At 44.1% G+C, this 14,195-nt stretch overlaps 7 protein-coding genes and 2 non-coding genes across 9 annotated transcripts in view; 4 read left to right on the forward strand and 5 right to left on the reverse strand.

The window, feature by feature from the left end:
* Nucleotides 1-14,195, reverse strand: part of pfdn1 (prefoldin subunit 1) — a 326,057-nt gene that overhangs the window by 58,036 nt on the left and 253,826 nt on the right. The gene's annotated exons all lie outside the window — the stretch shown is intronic.
* Nucleotides 389-799, forward strand: LOC139913167 (histone H3). The gene has a single exon (XM_071901130.2). It carries the CDS (start codon nt 389-391, stop codon nt 797-799), a length of 411 nt encoding a protein of 136 aa, XP_071757231.1.
* LOC139913163 (histone H2A) lies at nt 1,324-1,707 on the forward strand. The gene has a single exon (XM_071901126.1). It carries the CDS (start codon nt 1,324-1,326, stop codon nt 1,705-1,707), a length of 384 nt encoding a protein of 127 aa, XP_071757227.1.
* Nucleotides 2,694-3,020, forward strand: LOC139913170 (histone H4). The gene has a single exon (XM_071901132.2). It carries the CDS (start codon nt 2,694-2,696, stop codon nt 3,003-3,005), a length of 312 nt encoding a protein of 103 aa, XP_071757233.1. The 3' UTR covers nt 3,006-3,020.
* On the forward strand, nt 3,894-4,345 carry LOC139913165 (histone H2B 1/2-like). Its single transcript, XM_071901128.2, has one exon. It carries the CDS (start codon nt 3,894-3,896, stop codon nt 4,266-4,268), a length of 375 nt encoding a protein of 124 aa, XP_071757229.1. The 3' UTR covers nt 4,269-4,345.
* trnad-guc (transfer RNA aspartic acid (anticodon GUC)) lies at nt 5,777-5,848 on the reverse strand. Its single transcript has one exon. It is a non-coding gene; the product is annotated as a tRNA-Asp (tRNA).
* trnav-aac (transfer RNA valine (anticodon AAC)) lies at nt 6,585-6,657 on the reverse strand. Its single transcript has one exon. It is a non-coding gene; the product is annotated as a tRNA-Val (tRNA).
* LOC144541769 (histone H2A) lies at nt 9,973-10,356 on the reverse strand. Its single transcript, XM_078286684.1, has one exon. It carries the CDS (start codon nt 10,354-10,356, stop codon nt 9,973-9,975), a length of 384 nt encoding a protein of 127 aa, XP_078142810.1.
* LOC139913166 (histone H3) lies at nt 11,304-11,714 on the reverse strand. Its single transcript, XM_071901129.1, has one exon. It carries the CDS (start codon nt 11,712-11,714, stop codon nt 11,304-11,306), a length of 411 nt encoding a protein of 136 aa, XP_071757230.1.

Here is a 14,195-nt window from a genome sequence, read left to right on the forward strand (position 1 = left end):
TTTACTTAATATGTAAATATGTAAAATATATAAATATAAAAAATATATTATATAAATATGTAAAATACTTACGCATTATATTGTGTGATGAGTCAAGAGGTAAAAAGAGTGAAAAAAGTTATTTAAAATACTTCAACAGTAAAATATATAAAATATTTACCCTTTTCAGTAAAAGCCGTTTCTGCCGCTGCTGTGGAGGAGTGGTTTAGTTTGAATTTTAGGCGGGCTTTCCAAAGCGCCAATAGGTGAGCTGCTGAAGCACGCGCGTCCCTCGGGCAGACCAATCAGCGTATGGCAGCGCCCCGGCGTTGCCTATATAAAGCCGACATTCGCTCTCAAACCACATATTTTCCTCTGCTCTTTAGAAGGAAGTGCTAACTTTTCTACCATGGCCAGAACCAAGCAGACCGCCCGTAAATCCACTGGAGGAAAAGCTCCCAGGAAGCAGCTCGCCACCAAGGCTGCCAGGAAAAGCGCCCCGGCCACCGGCGGCGTGAAGAAGCCCCACCGTTACAGGCCCGGTACCGTGGCTCTGAGAGAGATCCGTCGCTACCAGAAATCCACCGAGCTGCTGATCCGCAAGCTGCCCTTCCAGCGCCTGGTCCGAGAGATCGCTCAGGATTTCAAGACCGACCTGCGCTTCCAGAGCTCCGCTGTCATGGCTCTGCAGGAGGCCAGCGAGGCTTACCTGGTCGGCCTGTTTGAGGACACCAACCTGTGCGCCATCCACGCCAAGAGGGTCACAATCATGCCCAAGGACATCCAGCTGGCCCGCCGCATCCGCGGAGAGCGAGCTTAAACCGACCTGTCATCAGTCACACAACGGCTCTTTTAAGAGCCACCTCCATATTCACTGTAAGAGTTTATCCCACTGCAACATAACTGTTCATGTTTAAAACTGTAACAAATACACCATTACTTAACAATACTAAATATAAATGTCTCAACACTCATAACCCGTAATCATCACACAACCATATTATTTATATTTTATTTCAACAGTTCTACAACAAAATTCTGAGTTTAAGGTCAGAATTCTGTGATTAATTTCAGAACTCAAATTGTAAACTGTTCATGTGGCCCTAATCATCTTCTGTATAGTCTACATTGAAGTCGGTTTTTCATGAGTCATTTTTATTTTGAAAATCCAAGACACTGCATGGCGGAAGTGCTGTGTTAACATGACACCAACGGTTTTCTGATTGGGCGACGATTTTGAAGCTCCAACTGACCAATGAGCAAGCAGCTCGACAGACATATAAACCGTTTCCCGACAGTAGCAAGTCATTCTCTGATTCACTAGTCAAAAAGGAAACAACGACAATGTCTGGACGTGGCAAAACCGGCGGCAAGGCTCGTGCCAAGGCAAAGACCCGCTCATCTCGTGCCGGTCTTCAGTTCCCTGTCGGCCGTGTTCACAGGCTGCTGCGCAAAGGCAACTATGCCCAGCGTGTCGGTGCCGGAGCTCCGGTGTATCTGGCGGCGGTGCTCGAGTACCTGACCGCTGAGATCCTGGAGTTGGCAGGAAATGCCGCTCGCGACAACAAGAAGACCCGTATCATCCCCCGTCACCTGCAGCTGGCCGTCCGCAACGACGAGGAGCTCAACAAGCTGCTGGGCGGAGTGACCATCGCTCAGGGCGGCGTGCTGCCCAACATCCAGGCGGTGCTGCTGCCCAAGAAGACCGAGAAGGCCGCCAAGAAGTAAACTCGACCAGTTTCTTCAGACCAAAACAAAGGCTCTTTTAAGAGCCACCCACTGACTTCATAAGAGTTATCCTTATTTATGTTAATTTTAACATCAGTTGTCTATGCACGTTGGCCTGGCTTCATACTAGAACAGAATGATTCTTACAATGCTGTTAATAGCCAAAAATGATTGTATTTCTTTTATGAATAGGCTGCAAATAACACCGGTGTATACTACAACTGCTTAACCAATACTCACTGCATAATTTGTATTCACCGTATATTCAGCCCGCTCTTGGCTGAATATATTCATAGTATTCTGTTACATCACCACACGGCCATGTTGGTAGGAAAATGACCGGTTGACAGGTGATTGTAATAAATTAACAGGTTACTACAATCAAATGACAAACAGCCAATGAGCTGTGTGTATTGTAAAGCACCATATTAGTAGGAAATGCATGTGACATCATGGGGATACTATGAATAGGCTGTCTCTGCTTTGGAGAGAATATCACCTTAATTTTTAGGACCTTTGGCCTGCTGATCCTGGAACAGTTTGACAGAAGGAAGGCTGCTGCTGGCTTCAGGGATTTAATTCTCCAAAAAACTCCAGAGAGGATTATCAACAGGAAGGCTCTTAACCTCTATACTATCTCTCAAATTGTAATTTACACAGTATCTCAGAGTCATATTTATTTATTTTTTTTCAAGAGTTTCTGGTTGCCGTGGTGGCTCGAAACATATTGACAGCTTGAACATCAGCCAATACAGCCAGACGAACCTGATATCTCTGGTATTAACTTAAAAGACACTGGTTGTACACTGTTGTATTCATATTCATGATGTGAACTGATCGTGCAGTGTCTCTTTAAGCTGCAGGAGAGGCCGCACCGCCCCACACAGCGCGCGCCTCCTGCTTCACTCACGTCCTCAGATCAGCTTTATATAAGAGCTCGGTGCTACGGTCAGCATTGGTTTTTCTTGACCTTGGAAAGCAGCAAGATGAGCGGAAGAGGCAAAGGAGGAAAAGGACTCGGCAAAGGAGGCGCCAAGCGTCACCGGAAAGTTCTCCGTGATAACATCCAGGGAATCACCAAACCCGCCATCCGCCGTCTGGCTCGCCGCGGCGGAGTCAAGCGCATCTCCGGTCTGATCTACGAGGAGACTCGCGGTGTGCTCAAGGTTTTCCTGGAGAATGTCATCCGTGATGCCGTCACCTACACCGAGCACGCCAAGAGAAAGACCGTCACCGCCATGGATGTGGTGTATGCTCTGAAGAGGCAGGGCCGCACTCTGTACGGCTTCGGAGGTTAACTTCATTTACCAGCGAACATCAAACACAAAGGCTCTTTTAAGAGCCGCCCACTTAATTATGAAAAGAGGAAATCCTTTGTGTATATAATTATGATTCTGATTTAAATATTGTGCAGAAGTGTAAAAGTTTTGCCTTCGATGTAGTTCAACATAAAACGCCGTAAACCTTAACAACCATTTAACCTGCCATTATACTTAACACAATGGCCTTTTTATGGTCGATAATGATGATAATCCTCATTTAATACGCTTTTCCATAAGTCACACTTCATAGTCAAAGACACCTTGTGCTAAAACCCTTGAAGTGCGACTTTCTGCTCCCACTCATCTTGTCTTTACACGTGTTAAAACGCTGTGGATGAACTTCAACACCAGAGAAAAAATCTCGCTTGAAATAAATTGCTGTCTGATTCATATTAATTTAGTCTATGTATAACACATTTAAACCCCTGTGCACTGATTATTCACAATTCATCCGCCCGTTCCTTTTCCCAGTATGAAGTCACCCTCCCATCCGCCTTATGCAATTCTTAAACTAAATAGAGGCTATAGACATTATCTTATAAAAAGCAGTGGCAATATGCCTATTGCAGTATGTCATTAGGTCTGATATATTATGCCATATGAAATAATCAACTGTTTCATCAGAGATAGCAGTGAGAGTGTGTATTGTGGTTCCATGGTGTAATGGTTAGCACTCTGGACTCAGATATATCCATTCTAGTTCTGTGGGAGAGAGTTCCTTGTGTGGCGCATGCCCATCTGACTGCAAAACTCTACCAATCGTATAGGAGGAACAGCACAGCTTAATTTGCATCAGCTGTCTACAAAACCATCCGTTCTGCTCTGCTCTGCTTATTCTTTGCTGTAAAGTAGTAAGGTCTCGTCATGCCTGAACCCGCCAAGTCAGCGCCCAAGAAGGGCTCCAAGAAAGCCGTGAACAAGACCGCCGCCAAGGGCGGCAAGAAGCGCAGAAAGACCAGGAAGGAGAGCTATGCCATCTACGTGTACAAAGTGCTGAAGCAGGTCCATCCCGATACCGGCATCTCCTCCAAAGCCATGGGCATCATGAACTCGTTCGTCAACGACATCTTCGAGCGCATCGCCGGTGAGGCGTCTCGCCTGGCTCACTACAACAAGCGCTCCACCATCACCTCCAGGGAGATTCAGACCGCCGTCCGCCTGCTGCTGCCCGGTGAGCTGGCCAAGCACGCCGTGTCCGAGGGCACTAAGGCGGTCACCAAGTACACCAGCTCCAAGTAAACCGCCTGGAACTACATCCACCCAAAGGTCCTTTTAAGGGCCACACAATACTTCAACAAAGAGCTCATTTTTTTGGTATGGGGTATACAGTCATTTTTATTTTATTTTTTTTGTATGGTTTGCTTCATTTAATGTGTTTTGTACCAAAGCAATTAAAACTACTCTTGCTGCTGCTGTGAACTCCATCTATTGGTGTTAGGAAGTTCGAGTCTTCTGTCAGTCTTGTTGATTAGTCATTTTAGTCATGTCATTTTGAGTCGGTACAGCTAAATTAACCGAACATTCCTGCTTTTTTTTTTTTCTTAGACTGAGCTATCTGGTCTTCCGGGCGTTCTGTGTGCCTACACACAAGTGTTGTACTCGTTTTAGGCCAATAGAGAGCTATATATAGTTTAACTAGTTTTATTGATTCCGCTTGATTCTTGATGCTCGGGTGTGTGTGAGAGGTCAATTGTCATCAACTTATCATCCCTACAAAAAAGCAGTAGTTCTTTTGTGGTAAAGAACTGCAGGCACAGTGTCATTTGCAGGATGTCAGCGATGAGCACCATTCAATACCGATACCATGTTTGAGTCGAGTTCCAGTATTCCGTATGCGGGTTACATATGTACTGGAACTCGAGAACCCGAATGAATGGCTCACTCAATGAGCAGTACATTGTTGAGCAAGCCACTCATTCAGGTTCTGGAGTTTCAGTACATACTCGTATACTGAATACTCAAACAGCTCAACATGGAAGTAGTATCGAACTCTAGAGATGCTGCTCATCTCAAACAGCTTGCATATAGTGATTTGAAAGTGAAACTACAAAACCGGAAGGAACAATGTACTACTTCCCCAAAGAACGGATTTGAAGCTGCGATATCTTTGTTTGTTAAGGTACATGGCGATCATTCAATTGTTTAATGAGCTTTGATGGAAACTCGGGAGGAACCCGTACAGACATGGTATGTTTCGAGCTCGAGAATGATTAGTTCAAAATTATTTGTTCGTTCTTTTTGGACCAGCACTACCATCTATTAATCAGATGCAATAAATCACTGAACAATTCTGGATGTTTCATTCCACTCCCAGGTATGTGAAGGAGCCATTCATTATGCAATTCATGCTAAACATATCACATTTAAGACTAGAATAATAATAGTACTCCAGCAGATATAGCAGTGTGTTGTGGTGTCCAGACAATGTGGCCGTAACAGAGCAACACTGTCTATGTTGAAGCTGTTTTGTCACAGTCCTGAAAGCAGTTTCTTTTACTCAGCGCAACAATTTGTTTCTGTCACACATGACATCTTTTCTAAATGACATAGTATTGATGTTTACTTCATCTATTCCCACTTCAGCTACCATACAAGTAACTATGGCTCTAATGTTAGTCTGAAGATTTCTATAGTAGATGGCAGTCCAATCATTCATTCCTTCCAGCTGAATCTTCCTCAGTGTCTCCATCAGTCTGAGCTCAGATTCCTCTCTGCCTCCATAAAGCGCTGAGAGAGAAAACAGATTCCTCCCCGTCGGGGAATTGAACCCCGGTCTCCCGCGTGACAGGCGGGGATACTCACCACTATACTAACGAGGAGAGGTGCTGAAAAATTGTACCAGGTCACATGGTAGTGACAGTTGCGACCTCTCTAAACCTGTTTCCATTCATTCTCTATGGGAGTTCTAAAACACTACGGATGTGATATGGGACCACCCTGTTGGGTGGGTGTGTCAGTGTCCCATTGCCCTAGAAATGCTTCCTCCTTTCCTTTATTACCTCCTCCTTTCCTTCATCGTCTCCTCCTTTCCTTCATCACCTCCTCCTTTCCCGCATGACCCAGAAACTAATGTTTGCCATCTTGCCAACTGTGTCATTATATGTCTCTAAACCTGTTTCCATTCATTATCTATGGGAGTTCTAAAATACTATGGATGCAATATATTTTTGGCCACAAAGTTGGAGTCTATGGGCGGTTGTCGCTGTTCACACTTTTACTGACCAGGGAGAGACTTCAAAAAATCAAAAAGTTTAAATGTCTAACTCAGCTGTTACTGGAACGTCCAAATGTGAATGTGTCTCCTATTTTAGGGTTAGGCTTCGTAAACTCTGATCTTAGATGAAAATAAAGATTTTCCATGAACCAGGAGGAGAAACCTTATTGCTCCCATCTTTCCATCTAAACATTAATCTCCTCATCCATCATGGAGCAGAACATCCTCTATTCATGTGGGTAGGACAGAGTGAATCAGATTCTACAGCTTCTAGATCGGTTTAATGTTTAATTGAGAATGTTTTCTATTTCATTCAGATCTCCTACAGAATTAAATAAGGTTGTTTCCGCCCGGTCTCGAACCGGGGACCTTTCGCGTGTTAGGCGAACGTGATAACCACTACACTACGGAAACTGCTGCTTATGCATGTATATGTGTGTGTTTGTGTGTAAGAGTGTGTGTTCAAACCTGCTTACATGTATACTATTATTCAGCTGATTGCCACGTGTGTATTCACATGGATGTGTGTGCGTGTGTGTGTGTGTGTGTGTGTGTGTTTACTTAAGCCAAAATTGGGGACTTTCGTCAGCACACACACGCAATAAATCGAGAATCCTTTAGAAGCCGTGGAAACTTTGCCCACAATGCCAAAGTTTTGAGGGAGGGAGCTGGACAGCTGGAGGCCTGCTACAGACCACCAGAGTGTAGACGTGCCATTGATTTTATTCATTGTTTTCATTGTCAAGGACTCTATGCCAAGAAAACATTGTGGAAGCACATGAAAATCTGCCCAGCTAAGAAAAAAAACGGTGATGAATCCAGCATTGGGAAGGGGCGAGTTCAATCCAAATGTGCCCTTAAAACTGCCATTGTGCGTGAGATTAGTGAGGGCTTGAAGAGTGTGATTTCCTGCATGACCTATGATGAGGTCACTCAGATGATCCAAAATGACAAACTTCTCTCGCAGTTTGGACAACACATGTTTGATCTAAACGGGTCAAGAAAGAACAGACATGACTACATAAGGCAAAGACTTCGAGAACTTGGGCGACTATTACTTGTGGCTCAGAAGAATACTCCTATCCGGAAGGCAGAGGACCTTCATCAATCCTGCAAACTTCAATCATGTGATATCTGCAGTGAAAGAGTTGGCTGGGTACAATCCGGAGAACAACACGTTCTGCACACCTTCCTTAGCCCTCAAAATTGGCAACAGTCTGGGTATAATCTCTGAGCTTGTAGAGAGTGATAATTTGCCCACAGTCGACAGAGACTGGAGCCTTGGAGAATTCACTCGAGAATTCAAGACCATTAAAAAATTCAGATGGAAGGGATTGATTACCAGAGGCGCAACAACCACTCTGAGAGAGTCAAAGTGGAATGCACCACAGATTATCCCTTTCACTGAAGATGTCAAATGTTTGGACTCTCACATGGAGAATGCTGACTGTGCGTCCCTCTGCAAACAACTATGCAACACTTGCCAAAGTGACACTTGCTCAGCTGATAATTCTCAGCCACATTGTAGATTAGATTATAAATTATAGATACTGATTATAGAAATCAAACTCATGATGCGCTTACCATGTTTTTGTTCTATTAAAACATTCAAGGCCCTCCTACCACAGTGTTGTAGCCTACCCCCCCGGAGTTACTCGGACAGAGGGTTTAAGAGTCTACAGCATCTGGAGATGGTACCATATTGTACATGCCAAAAATGACAGGAAACAGATTCTACGTGTTTTTGCCTTAGAATCCGACCCATAAGGATGAAGAGCTCTATACACATATGTTAGATTAGCTTCATTTCTTTCTTTCAAAAATTTGGCCTCCCTGCTTAACTTAAAAGTTGTAGCACTACCCCTATGGACCTCCCTATCTAAAATAACTGATTACGCACTCTCAGATCTGGCTAACAGCTTGCTCGTCCGGTTCCCCAGTACCAAGCTCCGCACCATCTGGCCTTCTTCTCTGCTGCACCAGGCTTGTGGAACAGCCTCGCTAACCATCTAAGGGCAGCGCAGACCTTGAACTTTTCACAGGCCTAAAAACCTTTTTATCCATGAAGGCTTTTAAGTGATTATTTTCTTTGTTTTTAACTCTGTAGCACTTTGATTCACTGTGAATCAAAAGTGCCGTACAAATAAAATGCAATACATTATTTGTATTATTACTTCCATTTAGACATAAACATAATTAGCCTAAATCTTTAGCATGCTGATATAACCTGATATTGTCAGAAGCATGTTCAAATAATTAAAAAATTGTTATTGTATTAGATTTTTTATTATTAGTTTATTACTGTAGGCCTATTTATTGCTTTCATATAAACTTGTTTAAAAACGCAGGACACTTCAAATTTGAATAACGCTTGACGTCAAAGTAGCGGTCAGAAGACAAAGCACACTGTACTCTTCTCATTTAAATTTGGCGCTCAGTGCTTTTGATTTTAACCCTAACCCCCGTTTATGTACTGGATATTAACGTTGAGCACATTGGATGTCAGCAAATAAAAAGACATGCACAACATTAACCCTCCTGTTGTGTTCCGGTTGAAGTGAACCAATTTACAAGTTTTCTCTCTGAAAAATATAGTTCATTTAATCTGATTGTCATAAGGGTCCATGACTTTGTCCACACAGGGCATCTGAACACACAAAATACATTTTGATAATTTTCATAACATTTTGGGTGTTTTATTTAACTTTTGTACACCTGTGGTGTTCCCGGTCAAAAATGACCAGTCATTAGAAATTAATGGGTGAGACTACAATTAGTGTATAAAATTGAGTTCAGGCACATGCCCATTCATCAGATGGACACACTTCCTCTCCCAGACCCCCACATGCATGTGTGTTTGAGCACACACACACACACACACACCTCACTCCCTTCTTGGCTTCCATGGCAACCCCCAATAGAATCTTTCCCCCAGGGGAACCACACCTGTTGGCATTCTCATAAACAATCGCAACATTGTTTCAATAATATATAGAACTTTTCTCGCAGCTCTGGTATATAAAGCTTTTTTGAGGCCTTGCTCACAATTCATTCTGTGGCAGCACAATAAACAAACAATATACTGTATGTGAGGCTCTTGATCTTATCTTTGATCATGACACTGGTGAGGAGGAGAGGCCAGAAAACTGACAGTGAAGATGCAGTAAAGTTTTCATGTGTAGTTTTGGGACTATGTCCTTTCTTTACTATATAATAAAATCATACTGGTCGAAGGGAACACAGATGTTATTTTGTGCCACTATTTAAAAATTTGAAATGGTTTCAATACAAATGTCCTTGTTAAACTTTGACACAAAGTAGTCTGTGATAAATAGCACAATATGTTTCATCTGAGTATTTGTTACAGTCAAAATAATTCATACATTATGCTTTTTTTACTCAAAAACTAGTTGTATAAGCTCAGGTCAATGAGGCCTACAGGCCATAAATAGCTTAATAGAAGTTCAAAACTTGTAATATTCACAAGAACTTAAGTTCAAAAAAAGATCTAACAACATTAGGTGATAATATATGTATTATTATGGCTTTATAATCAGCTGTAATGGGGCGGTCATTTTGGACCGGGAACACAGAATTAATTAACATGAAACTAACAAAACAGGAGAGTTAAACTCATGTTGACGGGATCTAAGAGAAAGAAAACCCTTATGAAGTCAGTGGGTGGCTCTTAAAAGAGCCTTTGGTTTGGTTTGGAGAAACTGGTCGAGTTTACTTCTTGGCGGCCTTCTCGGTCTTCTTGGGCAGCAGCACCGCCTGGATGTTGGGCAGCACGCCGCCCTGAGCGATGGTCACTCCGCCCAGCAGCTTGTTGAGCTCCTCGTCGTTGCGGACGGCCAGCTGCAAGTGACGGGGGATGATACGGGTCTTCTTGTTGTCACGAGCGGCATTTCCTGCCAACTCCAGGATCTCAGCGGTCAGGTACTCGAGCACCGCCGCCAGATACACCGGGGCTCCGGCACCGACACGCTGGGCATAGTTGCCTTTGCGCAGCAGCCTGTGAACACGGCCGACAGGGAACTGAAGACCGGCACGAGATGAGCGAGTCTTTGCCTTGGCACGAGCCTTGCCGCCGGTTTTGCCACGTCCAGACATTGTCGTTGTTTCCTTTTTGACTAGTGAATCAGAGAATGACTTGCTACTGTCGGGAAACGGTTTATATGTCTGTCGAGCTGCTTGTTCATTGGTCAGTTGGAGCTTCAAAATCGTCGCCCAATCAGAAAACCGTTGGTGTCATGTTAACACAGCACTTCCGCCATGCAGTGTCTTGGATTTTCAAAATAAAAATGTCTCATGAAAAACCGACTTTAATGTAGACTATACAGAAGATGATTAGGGCCACATGAACAGTTTACAATTTATTTGAGTTCTGAAATTAATCACAGAATTCTGACCTTAAACGTCTGTGATTAATCTCACAACTCAAATAAATTGTAAATTGTAAGCCAGAAATCGTCAGAACTGATGTTTCACGTGATAGATTAACTCTCTTGTGTCGAATCTGACCAATTTTTGGCATAATATCCTCCACACTGGGCATCAAAACACAAAAATATCACGTTCACAATTGTTTGTGAAGGGAAGCTGTTTCATTCAAATTTAGGACATTTGTGTTGTTTCTGGTCAAATCTTGGCGGTCATAGAAAATAAATGGGTGACACTATAATAAAAAGCAAAGACAAGCCAATTCTAGTAGAGTATCTAACGCCGACATAAAATGTATTTAATCTACCTCTTCCATAAATACATTTAGCTGTTTTAAACTCCATTGTCTTCAATTGCCTTCTTGAACAGCTTCTACACTCGGTTATATTAAGTAACGAACTGTTGAAATAAATAATGCATCATGTTACATCAGATTTTAGGTAAAGCACCATATTGTGAGACATTTATACAGTTATTGTTAAAAAGTAATCGTGTATTTGTTACAGTTTTAAACATGAACAGTTATTGTAATATTCATGTTGCAGTGGAATCAACTCTTACAGTGAATATGGAGGTGGCTCTTAAAAGAGCCGTTGTGTGACTGATGACAGGTCGGTTTAAGCTCGCTCTCCGCGGATGCGGCGGGCCAGCTGGATGTCCTTGGGCATGATGGTGACCCTCTTGGCGTGAATGGCGCACAGATTGGTGTCCTCAAACAGGCCGACCAGGTAAGCCTCGCTGGCCTCCTGCAGAGCCATGACAGCGGAGCTCTGGAAGCGCAGGTCGGTCTTGAAATCTTGAGCGATCTCTCGGACCAGGCGCTGGAAGGGCAGCTTGCGGATCAGCAGCTCGGTGGATTTCTGGTAGCGACGGATCTCTCTCAGAGCCACGGTACCGGGCCTGTAACGGTGGGGCTTCTTCACGCCGCCGGTGGCCGGAGCGCTTTTCCTGGCAGCCTTGGTGGCGAGCTGCTTCCTGGGAGCTTTTCCTCCAGTGGATTTACGGGCGGTCTGCTTGGTCCGGGCCATGGTAGAAAAGTTAGCACTTCCTTCTGAAGAGCAGAGGAAAATATGTGGTTTGAGAGCGAATCTCGGCTTTATATAGGCAACGCCGGGGCGCTGCCATACGCTGATTGGTCTGCCCGAGGGAAGCGCGCGCTTCAGCAGATCAACTACTGGCGCTTTGGAAGGTCCGCCCAAAATTCAAACTAGACCACTCCTCCACAGCAGCTCCAGTCCAGTAGGATTAGGACTGAGTCTGAAGGCGGCAGAAAGGCTTTTACTGGAAAGGAAAGATTTTACTATTTATCGTTTACGTATGTTTTTTTTAATTTTTTTTATTAAGTATTTGCAAGTTTTCACTCTATGTGGAAAAGATAACCAGCAAAATCATGGTAAAAAAGTTAAGGCAATATAAGATAAGATAAAAAATAAATTAAATATAATAAATAATTAAACAATAAAATTAAATAGAATAAAACAATGGTAGGATTCAACACACTGAGTGGAGTGTGAAGAACGGAAAACATGCACTACTTACATGTATGGATTTATTCATAAAAAATATGTGCAACACTTTAATAACTATACACACTGTACAGTATTTATACATGTATTAAGATGCATAGGTATTTATGATGGTTTGTGTAGTTGGTGCTCTGTCTATAATCTAAAGTGAAAAGAAGAGGAAACAGAAAAGGTGTACAGGATGGGAAATTAGCAGCAGCCCAATGCATCATGTTTTATTGCAAATGTAATGTAATGCACAAGACTGTTGAGTCCAGAATATTAAAAAAGTCCAAGTACTTAACTCTTGACTGGCATACTGTGTAATTCATGAACTATGTATTTAATAAGTATTTACATATTTACAGTTTTACAAGTTGTACAAATACCTCACGTACTTACACATCACTTATAGACATTATGTGTGTGCAGTTATGACTATAACCTGCAAAGACAAAAAGAACAGTAAAAAGTAGCCAACGTTGTAGTCATTGTTTAATTAAAAACGTAACTGAAGAGTGTTTATCAGGTGTGTTTGTGTGTGGTGAGAGAGAAGGGTGTGGGGTAATCGGTGATATCAAATCATCACTTGTATTAAGTGTAGGTTATATATGATCAGAAAATGTAAAGACGAAATGCTCTTTCAAAGTTGTGGGTGGCTCTTAAAAGAGTCTTTTGGGGCAAACAGTGGTAAAGTAAAGCCGGGAAGCTTACTTCTTCCAGTCTTGTTTATTTATTTATTCTTCTTGGGTGTCTTTTCGGGCTTTGCTGCTTTGGGCTTGGCAACTTTCTTCACGGCAGGTTTCTTGGCAGCAGCGGCCAGAGACACGCCACTCCGCTCCTTGGAGGTGGACACAGCTTTAAGAATCAGCTCACTGACGCTGCGGCCGCTCTTCTTCTTGATTGATTGATTGATTGATTGATTGATTGATTGGAACATAGTGGGTACCCAATTGATGAGTGAGTATGGTATAATTAGACATCAGCCTTAGACAGAAAGCCTTGTGCATGCTCCAGTTTCAAGACAGATCAATGTTCTTCCCCCTCAGGTGTGTCAGCTGAGGGGAGACCGTCTGTGAGACCGGAGCATGCACACCCATGTCCGCTCTACCATGAGAGCCGGGGAGGGAGAAAAACGTCTCAGCCGATTCTCCTTTATGGCCACAGCAGTGGACATATTACTTGTTTGTGTTTCCATAGGAAAGTGCTCTTTTCAGGACAATGTGAGTCTGTTTATTACAAACAGTGTCAATCAACAACTCGGTACAAACATTGCCAACAACACAATCAGAACTTGGGAGCGCTGGCAGGAGAGGCTCGGGAACATGGCTCTCCTCGCTCCCACCTCCGTCCTCTTTGACTTCCCAGCCGGCGCGTTGCTCCAAGGCAACAAGTGGCAAACTGTCTGGCGCGGTGCGGCGGCTCCACACGGGGCTCAGAAGGAGTCGGTGCAGTGCAAGGAGCGGCAGAGGCGTGACACCTGCTGGTTTCGACTGAATGCCGTCGAGCCGTGCGGGGGTCGCTGCGACTGGTGGGCTCGGACCAGGGGGACGTGACGGCGGAGGTGGGCGCTGTCGTCGTTCACCTGCCGGAACAGCTCATTCACCTCCTGCAGGTGTGGACCAAAGAGGCTCTCACGGCTGATCTTGCCATCGAGAAGATCCCTCTTCTCGGTCTCCTTCAGAGCCGTGAGGCTCAGCCACAGATGGCGATGCTGCAGCGTGGCCCAGGTCATCGCTCTCCCTGCGGCCACGGCCAGCGCCTGGGTGAGGTGGAGAATGGCTCCCGAGGCTGTTGCCACCTCCTCCACTTCGGCTGGGGAGAGGGCAGATTTTCCCGCCGCCATGGCTGAGAGGGAGCTGCTCAGTAGGGCAATGTTGTTTGCTGCTGCCGCTGATTGGGTGGCGCAGGCATAGCTTCGGTCCGCCAGCAAGGCAGAATACTGGTCTTTTTTGGCGGGCAGAATTGGCTTCTTATCGGACATCCAACTCCAATGCGGTAGGA

The sequence above is a fragment of the Centroberyx gerrardi genome, chromosome 11 (assembly GCF_048128805.1).
Source record: "Centroberyx gerrardi isolate f3 chromosome 11, fCenGer3.hap1.cur.20231027, whole genome shotgun sequence".
Lineage (NCBI taxonomy): Eukaryota > Metazoa > Chordata > Actinopteri > Beryciformes > Berycidae > Centroberyx > Centroberyx gerrardi.